The following is a 14,795-nucleotide window of genomic DNA, read 5'->3' as shown; positions in this document are numbered from 1 at the left end:
CCCTAACCCTAACCCAAAATCACATCTGCCTCCTGAATGGCAGCCTTGCCTCCTGCCAATCACGCACCTCTTACGCTGCCCCTCTCTTGTTTGGCAAGAATACAAGTCTTTGGCAAACATGCGTTCAAGGTCCCTGGACACAAATAACAGAAAGACAGACAGATGAGAAAAGAAAAGGAGAAGGGAAAGAAGGGAAGGGAGAAAAGGGGCAGAATCTCATTCCACATCTGACTAAGATTTATTTTGTCAATAGAAGGGAAAGGAGGTAGGGGAGAAGGGCAGGGAGTAAAACCCAGAGAAGGAAGGGATGCTGGGAGGAGAGGCGGGGAAATCTGGGGGGAGGGCGAGGGGAGAAGGAAGGAGGGAAGGGAAGAGGATGGAGGAGCAGGGTGACAGGACAGCCCAGAAAACGATGCAGGTTCCACTTAATTTTCACTTAACATTTGACTTTGGTGAGGTCACAAAGACAAACTTGCTTAGAGACAACGGTTGTGCAGTTTAATTTTGTTTTTAAAGGCTTGCTGACTTCATTCCTAGAGATGGACCTATAGGAAGGGTCACCAGTGACTCGGCCTTGCTGAAGACGAGGACCCCCTTCGAGTCCCCGCAAGCCCCCTTTCAGGGAGAGAAGCCTCACAGACTGGCAGGCCTGGGTAGCAGGACCAGGCCCTTCCTAGGCCACTCCACAAGGCACAGACAAGGCCCCCCACAGGGCATGGAAGGTCTCTCTGCCTTTTAAATATCCAGCCCTGGAGAGGAAGACTTTACTGCCAACAAAGTCATCTTCTTGTTTTCCTAAGCATTTGTTCATTCCTTAATAAATAATGATATTAGGTCTTTGGGGGGCAGAAGGGAAGAACTGCCAATAGGAGATTTAATTTGCTATAATCAACCCCTCTTAGCATGCAGAGTCACACGGTACAAGTAGAAGAATTAATCTCTACCAGGAAGAATCGCCTCTTTGGTGTTATGAATCTAATCACTTACGAGGCTGAGTCGGCAGTTTGGGTTTAGACAGAGCCCTCAGGAAGAAAAGCCACAAGATCAGCCTTCAAAGGCAGTCTGAATGGTACACTTCATTGAATTGGGGGGCCTGTGGACTACAGAGGGAATGGAATGCAAATAGAGGCGCTTTGCCTCTTGTAGATACCCCATAATGTTCAGACAGACATTTAGGGAATGAATAAATAATGACGGGCCTCTGGGCTGCCCATGTGAGATGTTCCTCCTTGATACTATTCTAGAATGGACTGTCAGACCTGCCACTCATCCCCAGCAAGCCCATCATACTTGGGAGAGGTGTCTGCTCTGTGCGAACTGCTTTACAATCCTCAGAGGTGGGATTTCCTCACCCAGCAATGCTTTTTGCCTTTGACATTCTCCTAAGCAGGATTTATTGCTTCTAAGACAGATGTGGCTTGAATCGATTATGCCTTTTAAGCAGTCACTCTCGAAGCAGCCTCAGGTTCTCTGGAATACTTTTTGCCTGACTTCATTCAACTTGCAAGCTGATGTCAGAGTATTTCATCATAATCTAATACTATTAAGAGTCCTTTGGGGATGGAACTGAGCAGCTATTACCCCAGCCAAGTTAAGGGATACGGTTACTACCTCGAGGAGCTAACATCCCGCAATACACAGCCTATCACACACGTCTATGAATACCACCAAATGCAGTCGAATGGAAGGAGGTGCACAGAAGTTTTTTTATGTTCTGGTGACCTCCCTTTATTGATGAACTCAGAATATGAAATAAGTAGCTTCTTTTGTCTTTAGAACTGATGTAGGAAGCAATGTCAAAAATGGAATGGAAAATAACTGAATTTCCAGAAATGCTCAATATGGATTCTCATTAAAAATCCTCTATGTCTAGAGGTCTACTTCAAAACTGCAAACCACGTATCACCCCTGACCAGCCCCAGAATATCAGGGTTCCTTAGCATTTTATAGGTTTGGCAACACTAATTTTGTAGAGATACTCTGAACCTGGGGTATTAGGTGACATGATTCTAACCAACTTCAGCCACAGGCCTTGAGTCATAACCACAAGTAATGTTTCAAAATGTCAGTGGTTTTGGGAGAAAAGAAATGAGGGGTGGTATTTTTAGGCTAAACTCAGCACAATTCATCTGATTCTGTATTAGTCTGAAAGACAAGAGAGAGGAATCTTGGAGTAAGAAGAGACACAATAAATAATAATGCCAAAGACGACAGCACTTTTACTATTTGACTTTCTATGATTTTTTTTCCTCAGGAAGCAGACCCAACCCACCTTCCTTTCCGAGTGTGTGACTTAGGGGAACAGCCACCATATCCTGCTCCATTTCATGTAGCTATTTAAGTGAGAAAATTTCTAGCAGGCATTGTTTGGACTCAAGAGAGAATGAGATAATAAAATGTTCCTACACAGTAACCACATTACATGGGATATTTTAGTCCCATTGGATTAGGACAGGGAAAATTTGCAGGCAAAATGACTGTAGATTAAAGTTGTCCAATGAATTCAGCATTTAGGGAGAGAAAATATTTTCTTAAGCAATGTGAAACATTTTGGAATCCAGGCACTGGCAAGTTCATACGTGAAGGACAGGGAAAAGATGAGTGGTTTTCATTCATTTAGATTTTACCAACTGGAGTTTCCATATTCTCTCTGAGGATTCATTTAGGTAGCTCTCCTGTATGGGGTACTAGCTATAGGATTGACTCCAGGCAGTGAGGAAAGTTAATCCTTAAGAACAGTTTGATCTGTTGCATTTGGTAAATTGTTCTAAATTTCCCTTTTTTCTGAGTTTCAAAGCTGGCTGTTATAGTTTCAGAATCTGTCCTTTCTCTACCAGACAGGCTTGGGGGAGAAAAGAGAAGCTGAATGGGCAGCTCATAATAAAGGAGAGAAGGGAGAACACTGAATGAAAATGAAAAGCTTTGCATAATTTGGGCCATCTCCAGTTGGGGCTCAAAACTCCCATGGGGCAGCTTCAAATGCTGGCAGGTGAGAATTGCACAAGAGCTTTGCCAGTTAAAGTCTTATTGGTACAAGATCCAGGCTTTAGGACTGACTTAAAAAATAAAACATAAAGCACCGCCACAGTAGAAACAAAAGCAAAGAAACCACAGTTCAAAATCTGATACAGAGTGGAATATAGGAAACTACTAAACCATTCTGACGTCACCACCGTTGAGCAGAAAACAAGCTCAATAAGAAAGCTCCCGGCAAACTAATACAAAATCAGCAAACCCAGAGAACACTTCCTACATTTCTAGATGCGGGAGAAGTAGACATGATGGTAAAATATAGTTCAGCTTGCCTTCACAGACACAGACAACTACCAGTTCTCCTAAGACACCTGGTGTTTGCCTATCAACATATCTGGAGGGACCCGCCAACGAAGACAGAAGGAGTAGATAAATGACTTTTAAATATCTCAATATAACAGTGCACAGGAGGGAAACTTGAAGAATAACATCTCGACAATAGCTTGCAATGAGCTAAATACCTTCTGGAATTAATTCATTGCTGGCATTAAAGCACACACACAGTATGATTCGCTTATTGGTGGTGCATCAAATATACCAAAAATGCATTAGTGACTCAGTGAGGCTCTTTGGGATGAGTATTGCTCCACTCCACAGTCTTTGCCCCTACTGCCTGCCTAGTTTATATGTAAATGAATTTTTACTTTTCCAAGACTAATGTGAGACCTGTTAAATTCTCAGAGACAACACATACATTATTTTCAGCTCTATTACTTTGACTTAAAACCAAGCTATTTTAACACTAAACCCCAAATAATACCTAATCGGAAATCCAATATTCAATATCTCAGAATGTCTGTTAAGTGGCTGTTTATCACAAAGGCAGTTTTCAGTAAGTGTGGTAGTTGAACATTTTTGCACAGCTTACACCAAGAAGGAAACAAGAAGGATGCCACCAACTATATATAAACTGATCTCTGTACCTGAGCATCCATTAAGAGGTGCCTCATCAACAGCATGGAACTCTTCAAAGTCTCCTTCTCAGTGGGCAGAAAGGGGTCTTTGTCCTCCTCCAGTGCCTTAGACTTGGTGACAATAAAATGGGATATCTGGTCATTTAGGGTGTGCAATGATTGCACAGCTGCAAAAGAAAAGAGAAAAAGGCAAGTGGAATCACAACAGGTAACTTTCAAAGAGAAGTTGCCTAGTAATTTTAAAAGGAGAGGCGAGGGTGTGCACATGAGGTGTGACCCAGGCAGGTACCAAGAACCTGACACATCCATGAATCTCTTCAACACATGTTTCAGAGCTAACAAATATTTACTGAACTCTCTCCAGATTCCAAGCCTTTATCAAGTGCTCAGGGATATGATCCTGAGGAAAACCAGGCAGGATACCTACCCTCCTGGAACATCCAGTGTTGTTGGGTTAACTGAAAAGAGACAAGTTAGCAAATACTTCTATGAAGATAACTTTGTGGTGTCTATAATACAGAGATTAAAAGGGCATCAGGGGACATTTATGGTAGTAGAGTTGGTGATTTTAGTCTAAGTAGATAGCCTCTATAACGTTGTACCAAGGGCCAGTGGCCATTTTTCAAAGCAATGCCGCATACGTGCTAGATTATTTTTCTAGTATCCATATAGAACTTGTCATCTGACAATCTGACATGTTAAGGGGTTTTAAGATTTCATTTATTTATTATGTTCATTGCTCCTTCTCTACTTTCTCTACCATGTACTTAGTAAGAGCAGAAACTTTTTAAAAAAATCACTTTGTTCATGGTTATATCCTCAACAACCAGGACAGTGCCTAGCAATTAGAAGGTGCTCAATAAATATTGTGGAGTTGATTTCCTTGAATAAAATTTTCTTTCTTTATAGAATTTCTTTCATTTTCAGGTAAACCTTTCCTTTCAAACCAAGAATAAGTGAGTCTTAGACATTTTCAGGAAAGCCACTTCACTAATCATAATTCTGAGAGTGAAAGTAATTATTAAAAACTAGTATAAAATAGAATGACTCAATAGCAAAAATCTGTGAAATCAAGAGCTGGTTCTTTGAGAAAATAAACAAAATAGATAAGCCTCTAGCCAAACTTATTAAGAGAAAAAGAGAATCAATACGAATCAACAGAATCAGAAATGAGAATGGAAAAATCACGACAGACTCCACAGAAATACAAATTATTAAAGACTACTATGAAAACTTATATGCCAACAAGCTGGAAAACCTAGAAGAAATGGACAACTTGTAGAAAAATACAACCTTCCAAGACTGACCAAGGAAGAAACACAAAAGTTAAACAAACCAATTACGAGCATAGAAATTGAAACGGTAATCAAAAAACTACCCAAGAACAAAACCCCCAGGCTGGACGGATTAACCTCGGAATTTTATCAGACACACAGAGAAGACACAATACCCATTCTTCGTAAAGTGTTCAAAAAAATAGAAGAGGAGGGAATACTCCCAAACTCATTCTATGAAGCCAACATCACCCTAATACCAAAACCAGGCAAAGACCCCACCAAAAAAGAAAATTACAGACCAATATCCTTGATGAATATAGATGCAAAAATACTCAATAAAATATTAGCAAACCATATTCAAAAATATATCAAAAGGATCATACACCATGACCAAGTGGGATTCATCCCAGGGATGCAAGGATAGTACAACATTTGAAAATCCATCAACATCATCCACCACATCAACAAAAAGAAAGACAAAAACCACATGATCATATCCATAGATGCTGAAAAAGCATTTGACAAAATTCAACATCCATTCATGATAAAAACTCTCAACAAAATGGGAATAGAGGGCAAGTACCTCAACATAATAAAGGCCATATATGATAAACCCACAGCCAACATTATACTGAACAGCGAGAAGCTGAAAACTTTTCCTCTGAGATTGGGAACAAGACAGGGATGCCCACTCTCCCCACTGTTATTTAACATAGTACTGGAGGTCCTAGCCACAGCAATCAGACAAAACAAAGAAATACAAGGAATCCAGATTGGTAAAGAAGAAGATAAACTGTCACTATTTGCAGATGACATGATATTGTACATAAAAAACCCTAAAGACTCCACCCCAAAACTACTAGAACTGATATCGGAATACAGCAAAGCTGTAGGATACAAAATTAACACACAGAAATCTGTGGCTTTCCTATATACTAACAATGAACCAATAGAAAGAGAAATCAGGAAAACAACTCCATTCACAATTGCATCAAAAAGAATAAAATACTTAGGAATAAACCTAACCAAAGAAGTGAAAGACCTATACCCCGAAAACTACAAGTCACTCTTAAGAGAAATTAAAGGGGACACTAACAAATGGATACTCATCCCATGCTCCTGGCTAGGAAGAATTAATATCATCAAAATGGCCATCCTGCCCAAAGCAATATACAGATTTGATGCAATCCCTATCAAATTACCAGCAACATTCTTCAATGAACTGGAACAAATAGTTCAAAAATTCATATGGAAACACCAAAGACCCCAAATAGCCAAAGCAATCCTGAGAAGGAAGAATAAAGTAGGGGGGATCCCACTCCCCAACTTCAAGCTCTACTACAAAGCCACAGTAATCAAGACAATTTGGTACTGGCACAAGAACAGAGCCACAGACCAGTGGTACAGATTAGAGACTCCAGACATTAACCCAAACATATACAGTCAATTAATATTTGATAAAGGAGCCATGGACATACAATGGGGAAATGACAGTCCCTTCAACAGATGGTGCTGGCAAAACTGGACAGCTACATGTAGGAGAATGAAGCTGGACCATCGTCTAACCCATACACAAAAGTAAATTCAAAATGGATCAAGGACCTGAATGTAAGTCATGAAACCATTAAACTCTTAGAGAAAAACATAGGCAAAAACCTCTTAGACATAAACATGAGTGACCTCTTCTTGAACATATCTCCCCGGGCAAGGAAAACAACAGCAAAAATGAACAAGTGGGGCTATATTAAGCTGAGAGGCTTCTGTGCAGCAGAGGACACCATCAATAGAGCAAGGAGGTACCCTACAGTATGGGAGAATGTATTTGTAGATGACAGATCCAATAAAGGCTTGACGTCCAAAATATATAAAGAGCTCACCCACCTCAACAAACAAAAAACAAATGATCCAATTAAAAAATGGGCAGAGGAACTGAACAAACAGTTCTCCAAAAAAGAAATACAGATGGCCAGCAGACACATGAAAAGATGCTCCACATCGCTAATTATCAGAGAAATGCAAATTGAAACCACAGTGAGGTATCACCTCACACCAGTGGGGATGGCTACCATCCAAAAGACAAACAACAGTGGATGTTGGCGAGGTTGTGGAGAAGGGGGAACCCTCCTACACTGCTGGTAGGAATGTAAATTGGTTCAGCCATTGTGGAAAGCTTTATGGAGGTTCCTCAAAACACTCAAAATAGACTTACCATTTGACCCAGGAATTCCACTCCTAGGAATTTACCCTAAGAATGCAGCACTCAAGTTTGAAAAAGACGAATGCACCCCTATATTTATCACAGCACTATTTACAATGGCCAAGAATCAGAAGCAACCTAAGTGTCCATCAGTAGATGAATGGATGGGGAAGATGTGGTACATATACACAGTGGAATATTGCTCAGCCATAAGAAGAGAACAAATCCTGCCATTTGCAGCAACGTGGATGGAGCTGGAGGGTGTTATACTCAGTGAAGTAAGCCAAGTGAAGAAAGAGAAATACCAAATGATTTCACTCCTCTGTGGAGTATAAGAACAAAGGAAGAGCTGAGGGAGCGAAGCAGCAGCGGAGTCACAGAACCCAAGAACGGACTAACAGCAGTTCCTGTGTGGTGACCTCCAATGAGTTCTGCACAATGGTATAAAGGGCATATCAAAGTGTGGGCAAAGGGTCTGTTTGTGTTTATACAGAGGATCAAAGCCTAATTTGGCTACCCAGAAAACGAATTAAGATACGATATGAAGAAGAACTTCCAACATCAACATTCTCTGGAAGAGTCATTCCAGAAGATGATCATCAAAAAACTTCAACAAAGATCCTGGCGCTGTTGCAGTTGTAGCTGTATTCATCCCACCGGTTCCGGGACTTGCCATTGGAATGAAGAAGGAAATATCTAAGCTGGCCTGTGCATACAGTAAAACAACAAATTTGACTGGATCTATACTGTCGGAAATCAACCAAGAATTAGGAGAAGTGCAAGTTGCAGTGCTCCAAAATCTTGTGACTATAGACTATCTACTGTTAAAAGAACATACAGGATGTGAACAGTTCCCAGGAATATGTTGTTTTAATTTGTCTGATTTCTCTCAAACTATTCAAATTAAGTTAGACAATATCCATCATATCACTGATAAGTTTTCACAAATGCCTAGGGTGCCTAACTGGTTTTCTTGGTTTCACTGGAGATGGCTGGTAATTGTAGGTCTGCTTTGGTTATGTAGCTGTATTCCTATATGTTAATGTGTGTACACAATTAGTAGTTTAAAACCTATACATGCTTATGTAACTCTACAAGAAGATATGTCAAAGAAATAATCAATCTTCCCATGTTTTCTTCCGTCTGCTACTTCTATAGCTTTTCTTCTTCCTTCCTAATTACAACCGTTAAGTAGAATTCGTGCCTCATATCGAATTACTGAGTATCATAATTCTTCCAAGTGGTAAAGATACCTCAAGACAAGTGCTGGGCATAGAAGCCACAGGGCATAAATCTGCAAAGAAGTAAAAAGCTAACCTTTTCAAACAATATGGCTTCTCTCTCACTTACCAACTTTACATGTCCCTGTATGGCCCAGGAAGATGACTGATTAGCCAGAGACGGGTAAGATTCCTCAAGGGAGGAACAACCTAAGACAGGCACAGTCACAGGGGGGCCATCAGGTGAGAAATTGGGGATTAACAGAGGTGAGGCTTAGAACCCCACCTCCCCCATTTTGAGAGAAATCTTCTGCATTGTGGATGTTTTGCTGCCCTTGTCTACCTTGGATTAATACTTAGTCTATAGGCACACACCTGATCATCTACATTTGCCCTCTTACAGCACTAAACTATGTTTTCTACCTTTATCTTGCATCTACCTACCACTTCAGCATTTTATTAAAAATAATAATAATAATAATAATAAGGGAAAAATGTGGGATTCACATATAAATCAAGTATAAAAATCAAACGAATATTCATATTTGAAAAAAAATAAAATATAATCTTTTACTCATAACACATTGAGACACCCAAAGAAAATTAAGAGTAATTTCTGTACCAAATATGTAGTGCTCACATTTCTCCAATTGTCTCATAATTTTTTTAACAATTCCAAACAAGGTTTACATGTCATGTTTGGATGACACTTATCATAGTCCTCTTTTAATCTCAAAGTTTCCCCTCTTTGTTATTTCCTGCAAATTATTTATTTGTTGATGAAACCTGTCATTTATTCTGTAAAATTTCCAACATTGTAGATTTTCTTGACTACACCCCTGTGGTGTCATTTAATGTATTTCCTTGTCCCTTTTTATTTCCTATAAATGGGCAGTTAGGTATATTTGTTCAGATTTATGTTCCTTGTTTCTTTGTAGCAAGAATACTTCATGAGCGTTGTCATATACTTCCTATTGCATCTTATTGGGACACATGTAACATCTGGTTGAATGTATTTTTGTTTTGTTACAATTAATTAATAGGTCCAAACTTACTACCTTTTAACTTCACAGTTTAGCAGTCATGGGTAATCATGACCTAGCTGCATTATTTCAACTAGCTGCAAAATAGCAATATTCTAATTTTAACATACTGTCTTCATTTACTAGCTGGAATTCTTCTATAAATAATAACTTGCCCTTTACCAAATATTTGTTTACCTAAAGAAAGGCAGGAATATTGGCTGATTCAAGCCCTAGCCCCTGCTCTTGGGTGGGGTCCAAAAGCCTCTCATTAACATGACAAGACACCCATTTCACCTTTAAGACTGCAGTGTTTTCAGGAACGGTGGATAAAAACCAGATATACCTGGGAAATACATATTTCTTATGACTCATTTTATCACAAAGATGAAAAGAGGTACGGAGATGGATGGTGGTGATGGTTACACAACATTATGAATGTATTTAACATCACTGAACTGTATACTCAAAATGGCTCAAATGTTAAATTTATGTAGATTTTACCATAAAATTTTCAGAAAAAAAAATGTACAAGTTGCTGTGTTTTAAATTCTCTTGAGATAGTTCTACAATACACAGGTAAATTTCTGTTTCTGAAAAAAAAATAGAATGATTCTGGGGACTTCTACTTCTGACTGTGAGGGAGTAAGACAGTTCAGATTACCCTCTTGCTGTAAAGAACAAGAAAACTGTACAGTATCTGAGAAGCAAGTATTTTTAGACATTGAGCAACAGATAGTGCAGGACTGTGATCATTTAGAAAATGGAAAAAACAAAACAAAACAACCTAATGGGGTCCTGTTATAACCAGGAATTCTGCAAAAACGGAATATCCAGACATCATCAATCCTGTGTGTAGGATCCCTACATAACCTTGCAGGAAAAGATTCCAGAACAGCTACAGTTTGGGGAGCTGTAAGCCAACTAGTTCTAAGACGTCTCATGGGGCCACAGATTGTTTCCGTGCTCACCAGCCTAAGTGGTGGGGCTTTGTTGGAATTCAGGAGCCATTCAGTAGGGACTCCAAAAGGGTCAGGCTTTAGGAAATGAAGCTAAATGAGCCCTAGAATAAAGACTATCCAAAAAAAGTTTAAAAGTAAGCCTTGAAAGAATCAAACTAGCCTGCAAGTACCTGCCAGAAAAGTATTGAGCATTTTTGGTACAAATATAACAAAATCCAGCACCCAAAAATTGCAAAATTTATAGTGCTCAGTATTCAATAAAAAATTACCAGACATGTAAAGAAGTACTTAAATGTGACTCATAGCCTGCAGAAAAATCAGTTATGTACAAATAGACCCAGAAATAACAAGTGATAGTATGTGCAAACTTAGCTATTCAGACAGCTGGTATGGATATGTTTTGCATGTTCAAGGTGTGACAGAAAACAAGCTTATAATGAGAAAAAAAACCAGAATATTTAAATCAGAACCAAATGGAGCTTCTAAGGATGAAAAATGCGGTATCTGAAATTAAATTTTTACTGGATGAGATTAATGACAAATTAAACAATGCAGAAGAAAAAAAACCAGTGAACTTGAAATTAGAATGAGAAGAGTCTGTTTGACAATATTCAGCTGCCGGACACATGCACTGAAGTCTGGACAGTGGGGCAGCAGCAGAAGCAGAAACAATATTTGAAGAAATAACAGACAAAAATTTTTCCCAAATTTGATGAAATGATAAACCTAAAAATCCAAGAATCTCAATAAACCCCAAGCAGGAAAAACACAAAGAAAACTTCACCAAGGCATATTACAATCAATTTGCTAAACACACAATGAGAAAATCCTAAAATCAGAGGAAAAAGGGGCATATTGCATTCAGAAGAACAAAGGTAAGAATGATGTCACACTTGTCATCAGAATCTGTGCAAACCAGAAGATCATCTGGTTTGAAAGGAATGAAGTAAAAAAAGACATGTGTTAGCTGAGAATTCCACAGCCAACAGTATCTTTCAAAAATTAAGGTGAAATAATTACTTTTTTAGATAAACAAAAGCTGAGGGAACCCATCACCAGTAGACTTTCATTAAAAGAAACCTGAAAGAAAGTTCTTGAGGCAGAAGTTGACGTTAGATGGAAAGTTCTATTTACAAAAATGAAAAAAAAAAAGCTTGAATGGAGCAATATGTGAGTAACATAAACACATTTTCTTTCTAATCATTCATTTAAAAGATAATAGATGGTTTAAAGCAAAAATAATCCTGTATTGCAGGGTTGATAACACATAGGAAAGTGAAATACATGACCCAGCACAAAGAATGAGAGGGCATAAATAGAAACATATTGTTGTAGGGCTCATATATTATACATATAATGGGATATTATGAGCAGGTGGACTGTGTTAAGTTAAATATGCATATTATAGATTCTAGAGTAAGCACTACAAGTAAGAAATAAATAAACGACGGTTTTGAACCATGGAGAATCCAAATTTGCAGAGCTGAGTTGCAACTACAAGCCTTAGAGTAGAAGAATACAGGATATGACATCAGAGCAGTTTCTCACTGCACAGAAGACTCTAAAATCCTTTCCTGGACTCAGGAGAGAGCTTGGCTAAAACAGAGGAAGATGAACAAGAAAGCCTTGGGGCCTGATTGCTGCTTACCCGGAACCCTCATTCTCCAAAGGAGATGGTTAGACACACCCGTCTAGGTCTACGGGATCTGAGAGCAGAAGTGATTTAACGTCATATATCCTGTCCTCGGCAGGACAGCGGGGTCATCTGTCAGTGTGCATGCCAATATGAGGCAGCCAAATTATGGTAGAAATGCTAGCCACCTGGTATTTTAAGTCCGAGATCTGAGATAGCACTACTGCCCTACCACCCTCATCCCCCAATCTCTGGTCTCCCATTTCATTACAGGGGCTGAAGACAGCTTCATTGAGTCCCCAAGTGTTCAGAGAAGATTCAAGGACCAGATGCACATCCTCAAGATAGGACAGGATATAAGCCTCCCAAGAACCCAAAGAGAAGGGAAAGAGAAAGGGGGAGCAATTTGAATTTATTTGATCTGTACCCAGAAGGGACTGAGTTTTCAACCAGAAGTAACTGAGTTACTATCAGAGGAAATGTAGGCTCCAGGTCTAAGCTGAGTTCTACAATAGAGAGTTTGAAACAACAACAAATGACTTTTTGGAGTGGAGACTAACTACACATATTTAACTCTCTATATCTTCTCTGTATGGCTTTAACACAGGAAGGCTGGGGCATACTGAGCTATCAGGAGAACAACGGGGCAGGCACCCAAACAAGCTACCCTGAGTCTAGAACCAATCTCAGAGGGATTCATGCCACATTTTCCACTGCCAGCCTGCTTTCCTTCCCCTACTTCCCAAAACATGGACATAATATTCTCAAAAAACAAACCTTTCTCCCTCGGACATTCTGAGGATCTGGCAGTTCCCAAGTCCTCTGCTTACCATCACACAGTTACTGCTATTAACAAAAGTCCTATGCCACTTCTTGTAAGGGGGGGAATGATTGCCCATGCTTTTCACTCTAACTAGGTTAGTGAATTTTGGGTTCTCAAAATGCACCTATTATAGCTCTCTCTATTCTTGTTCCAGAAAATTGAGGCTTAGTAACTAAAACATGCTCTAAATTCCACTTTGTGCCAAATTCAAAAGACAATTTGAAAGAGTTAAGCACTCCCTCCCTTGCTCAAAGAATAGACATTTCCATCAGAGAACTTACCATAATGTGTTATAATTGCTTAACAATCCATCTGTGGTAGATTTAATTATTGGTTCCAAAACTGTTCCTCTCTGAGCCTACTCCTCCAGAGCTCTCCTAGTGACCTCTTCCTGGGTGAAGAAATACACTCCCTGCCTTAGGTGAGTTCAGGCTTTGCCACGTGATTTGCTTTAGCCAATTAAATGTGAACAGACGAGCTATGCTGTGGCCAAACAGAAGCTTTGAGAGCCATCTCATGGTTGCACTATTATTCTTTCCCCTTTGCCATGAGAATAGCCTGGATCCCAGAATTTAGAAGAACTCTAAGTTAAAAACAAATTTTGCTACTGTAAATTTGCTACTGCACAAATTATTATGGAGGGTGGGAGTGATATTTGTTACTTAGCATAACCTTGTGAATACTGACTATTGTACAGTCTCTCGACTAGACGGTGATTCCCTTGAAGGCAATAATGGAATCTTGTTCACCATTAACATTGGTATTTAGCAAAGAAGAGCCATTTGGAAAATGCTTGTTAAATGAGTAAAGGCAGTTGGCTTGATAGTACAGATTCTAAAGCCAGCTTAGGTCATCCTGCCTGCCCCTCTAACTAGCTGTAATGATAATAATGATAAGAATTACAGTTAATATTGAGTGCCTATCATATGTTGGGGGCTTTTAAACCTTTGTGCAGAGTGATGAGTCACTAATAATGTGGGTTCTAAGGTCAGAAGCATGAGTTCATACTCAGCTCTGACACAAAACCCCTGCACTGATGTATTTCTACCTGGGGTGCCACACAGACCACTCCTTGGAGTACAGAGTATCAGACTGGCTGTGGGGCACCACCTGGCAATCCCACTATATTTTCAGAGGTGAGGAAACCAAGGCTAAGAAGACTGCCCAGCCCCCTGAAGGTGCCACGGCAGTCAGTTTGAGGGTACGGACTCTGAAGCCGGTCAGCCTGGCTCTCAATCCTGTCTTCCCCTCCAACGAGCCGTATAACTTTGGGCAAGTTACTGAATCCCTCAGTTTTCTCATGTGTAAATGGGATAATAAGAGTCACCACTTCATTGAGTTGCTCCAAGAATTAAATGAGATAGTTTGCATCTGCATAAAGCCCATGGTCCTCTAAATGTCATGTGGTAAGCAGGTAAAAAGCATTAACTATTATGATTATTATTCCACAGATTGTACCTCACATCTTTAACTTGCTGATATTAACTAGCTGCTATGTCTGTAATTGAGGGTAATTATTAGCTCCTCATTAGATAAATAAGCCAAGATGGTCTCTGTGTATTGGCCTAGGCTCTTTATTTCTTCACTGCAAGCTGAGACCCATTAGCTCAAAAGCCAGCAGGTGCCAAATTCAAATTTTTACACATCCAAGCATTTTAAATATAACCCAGATGAGCAGATTTTTAGCTATTTAGAGCCTGTCTGCTATGTATAC

General features: G+C 39.5%; 1 protein-coding gene across 5 annotated transcripts in view; it reads right to left on the bottom strand.

Moving 5' to 3' along the window:
• The window catches only part of KAZN (kazrin, periplakin interacting protein), a 1,058,126-nt gene that overhangs the window by 799,461 nt on the left and 243,870 nt on the right, over positions 1 to 14,795 (bottom strand). For all 5 annotated transcript variants that reach the window (XR_012129999.1, XM_073233240.1, XM_073233242.1 and 2 more), the window contains exon 2: positions 3,957 to 4,114. Coding sequence is in view for 4 of the 5 variants with exons in the window: in XM_073233240.1 (XP_073089341.1) it covers positions 3,957 to 4,114 (158 nt within the window). In the remaining variant the exon portion in view is untranslated. The remainder of the gene's footprint in view (positions 1 to 3,956; positions 4,115 to 14,795) is intronic.

Source organism: Manis javanica, chromosome 4 (assembly GCF_040802235.1).
Source record: "Manis javanica isolate MJ-LG chromosome 4, MJ_LKY, whole genome shotgun sequence".
Taxonomy (NCBI): domain Eukaryota; kingdom Metazoa; phylum Chordata; class Mammalia; order Pholidota; family Manidae; genus Manis; species Manis javanica.
Note: the sequence above shows the minus strand (reverse complement) of the source record. Positions and strands in the feature narration are given on the sequence as shown.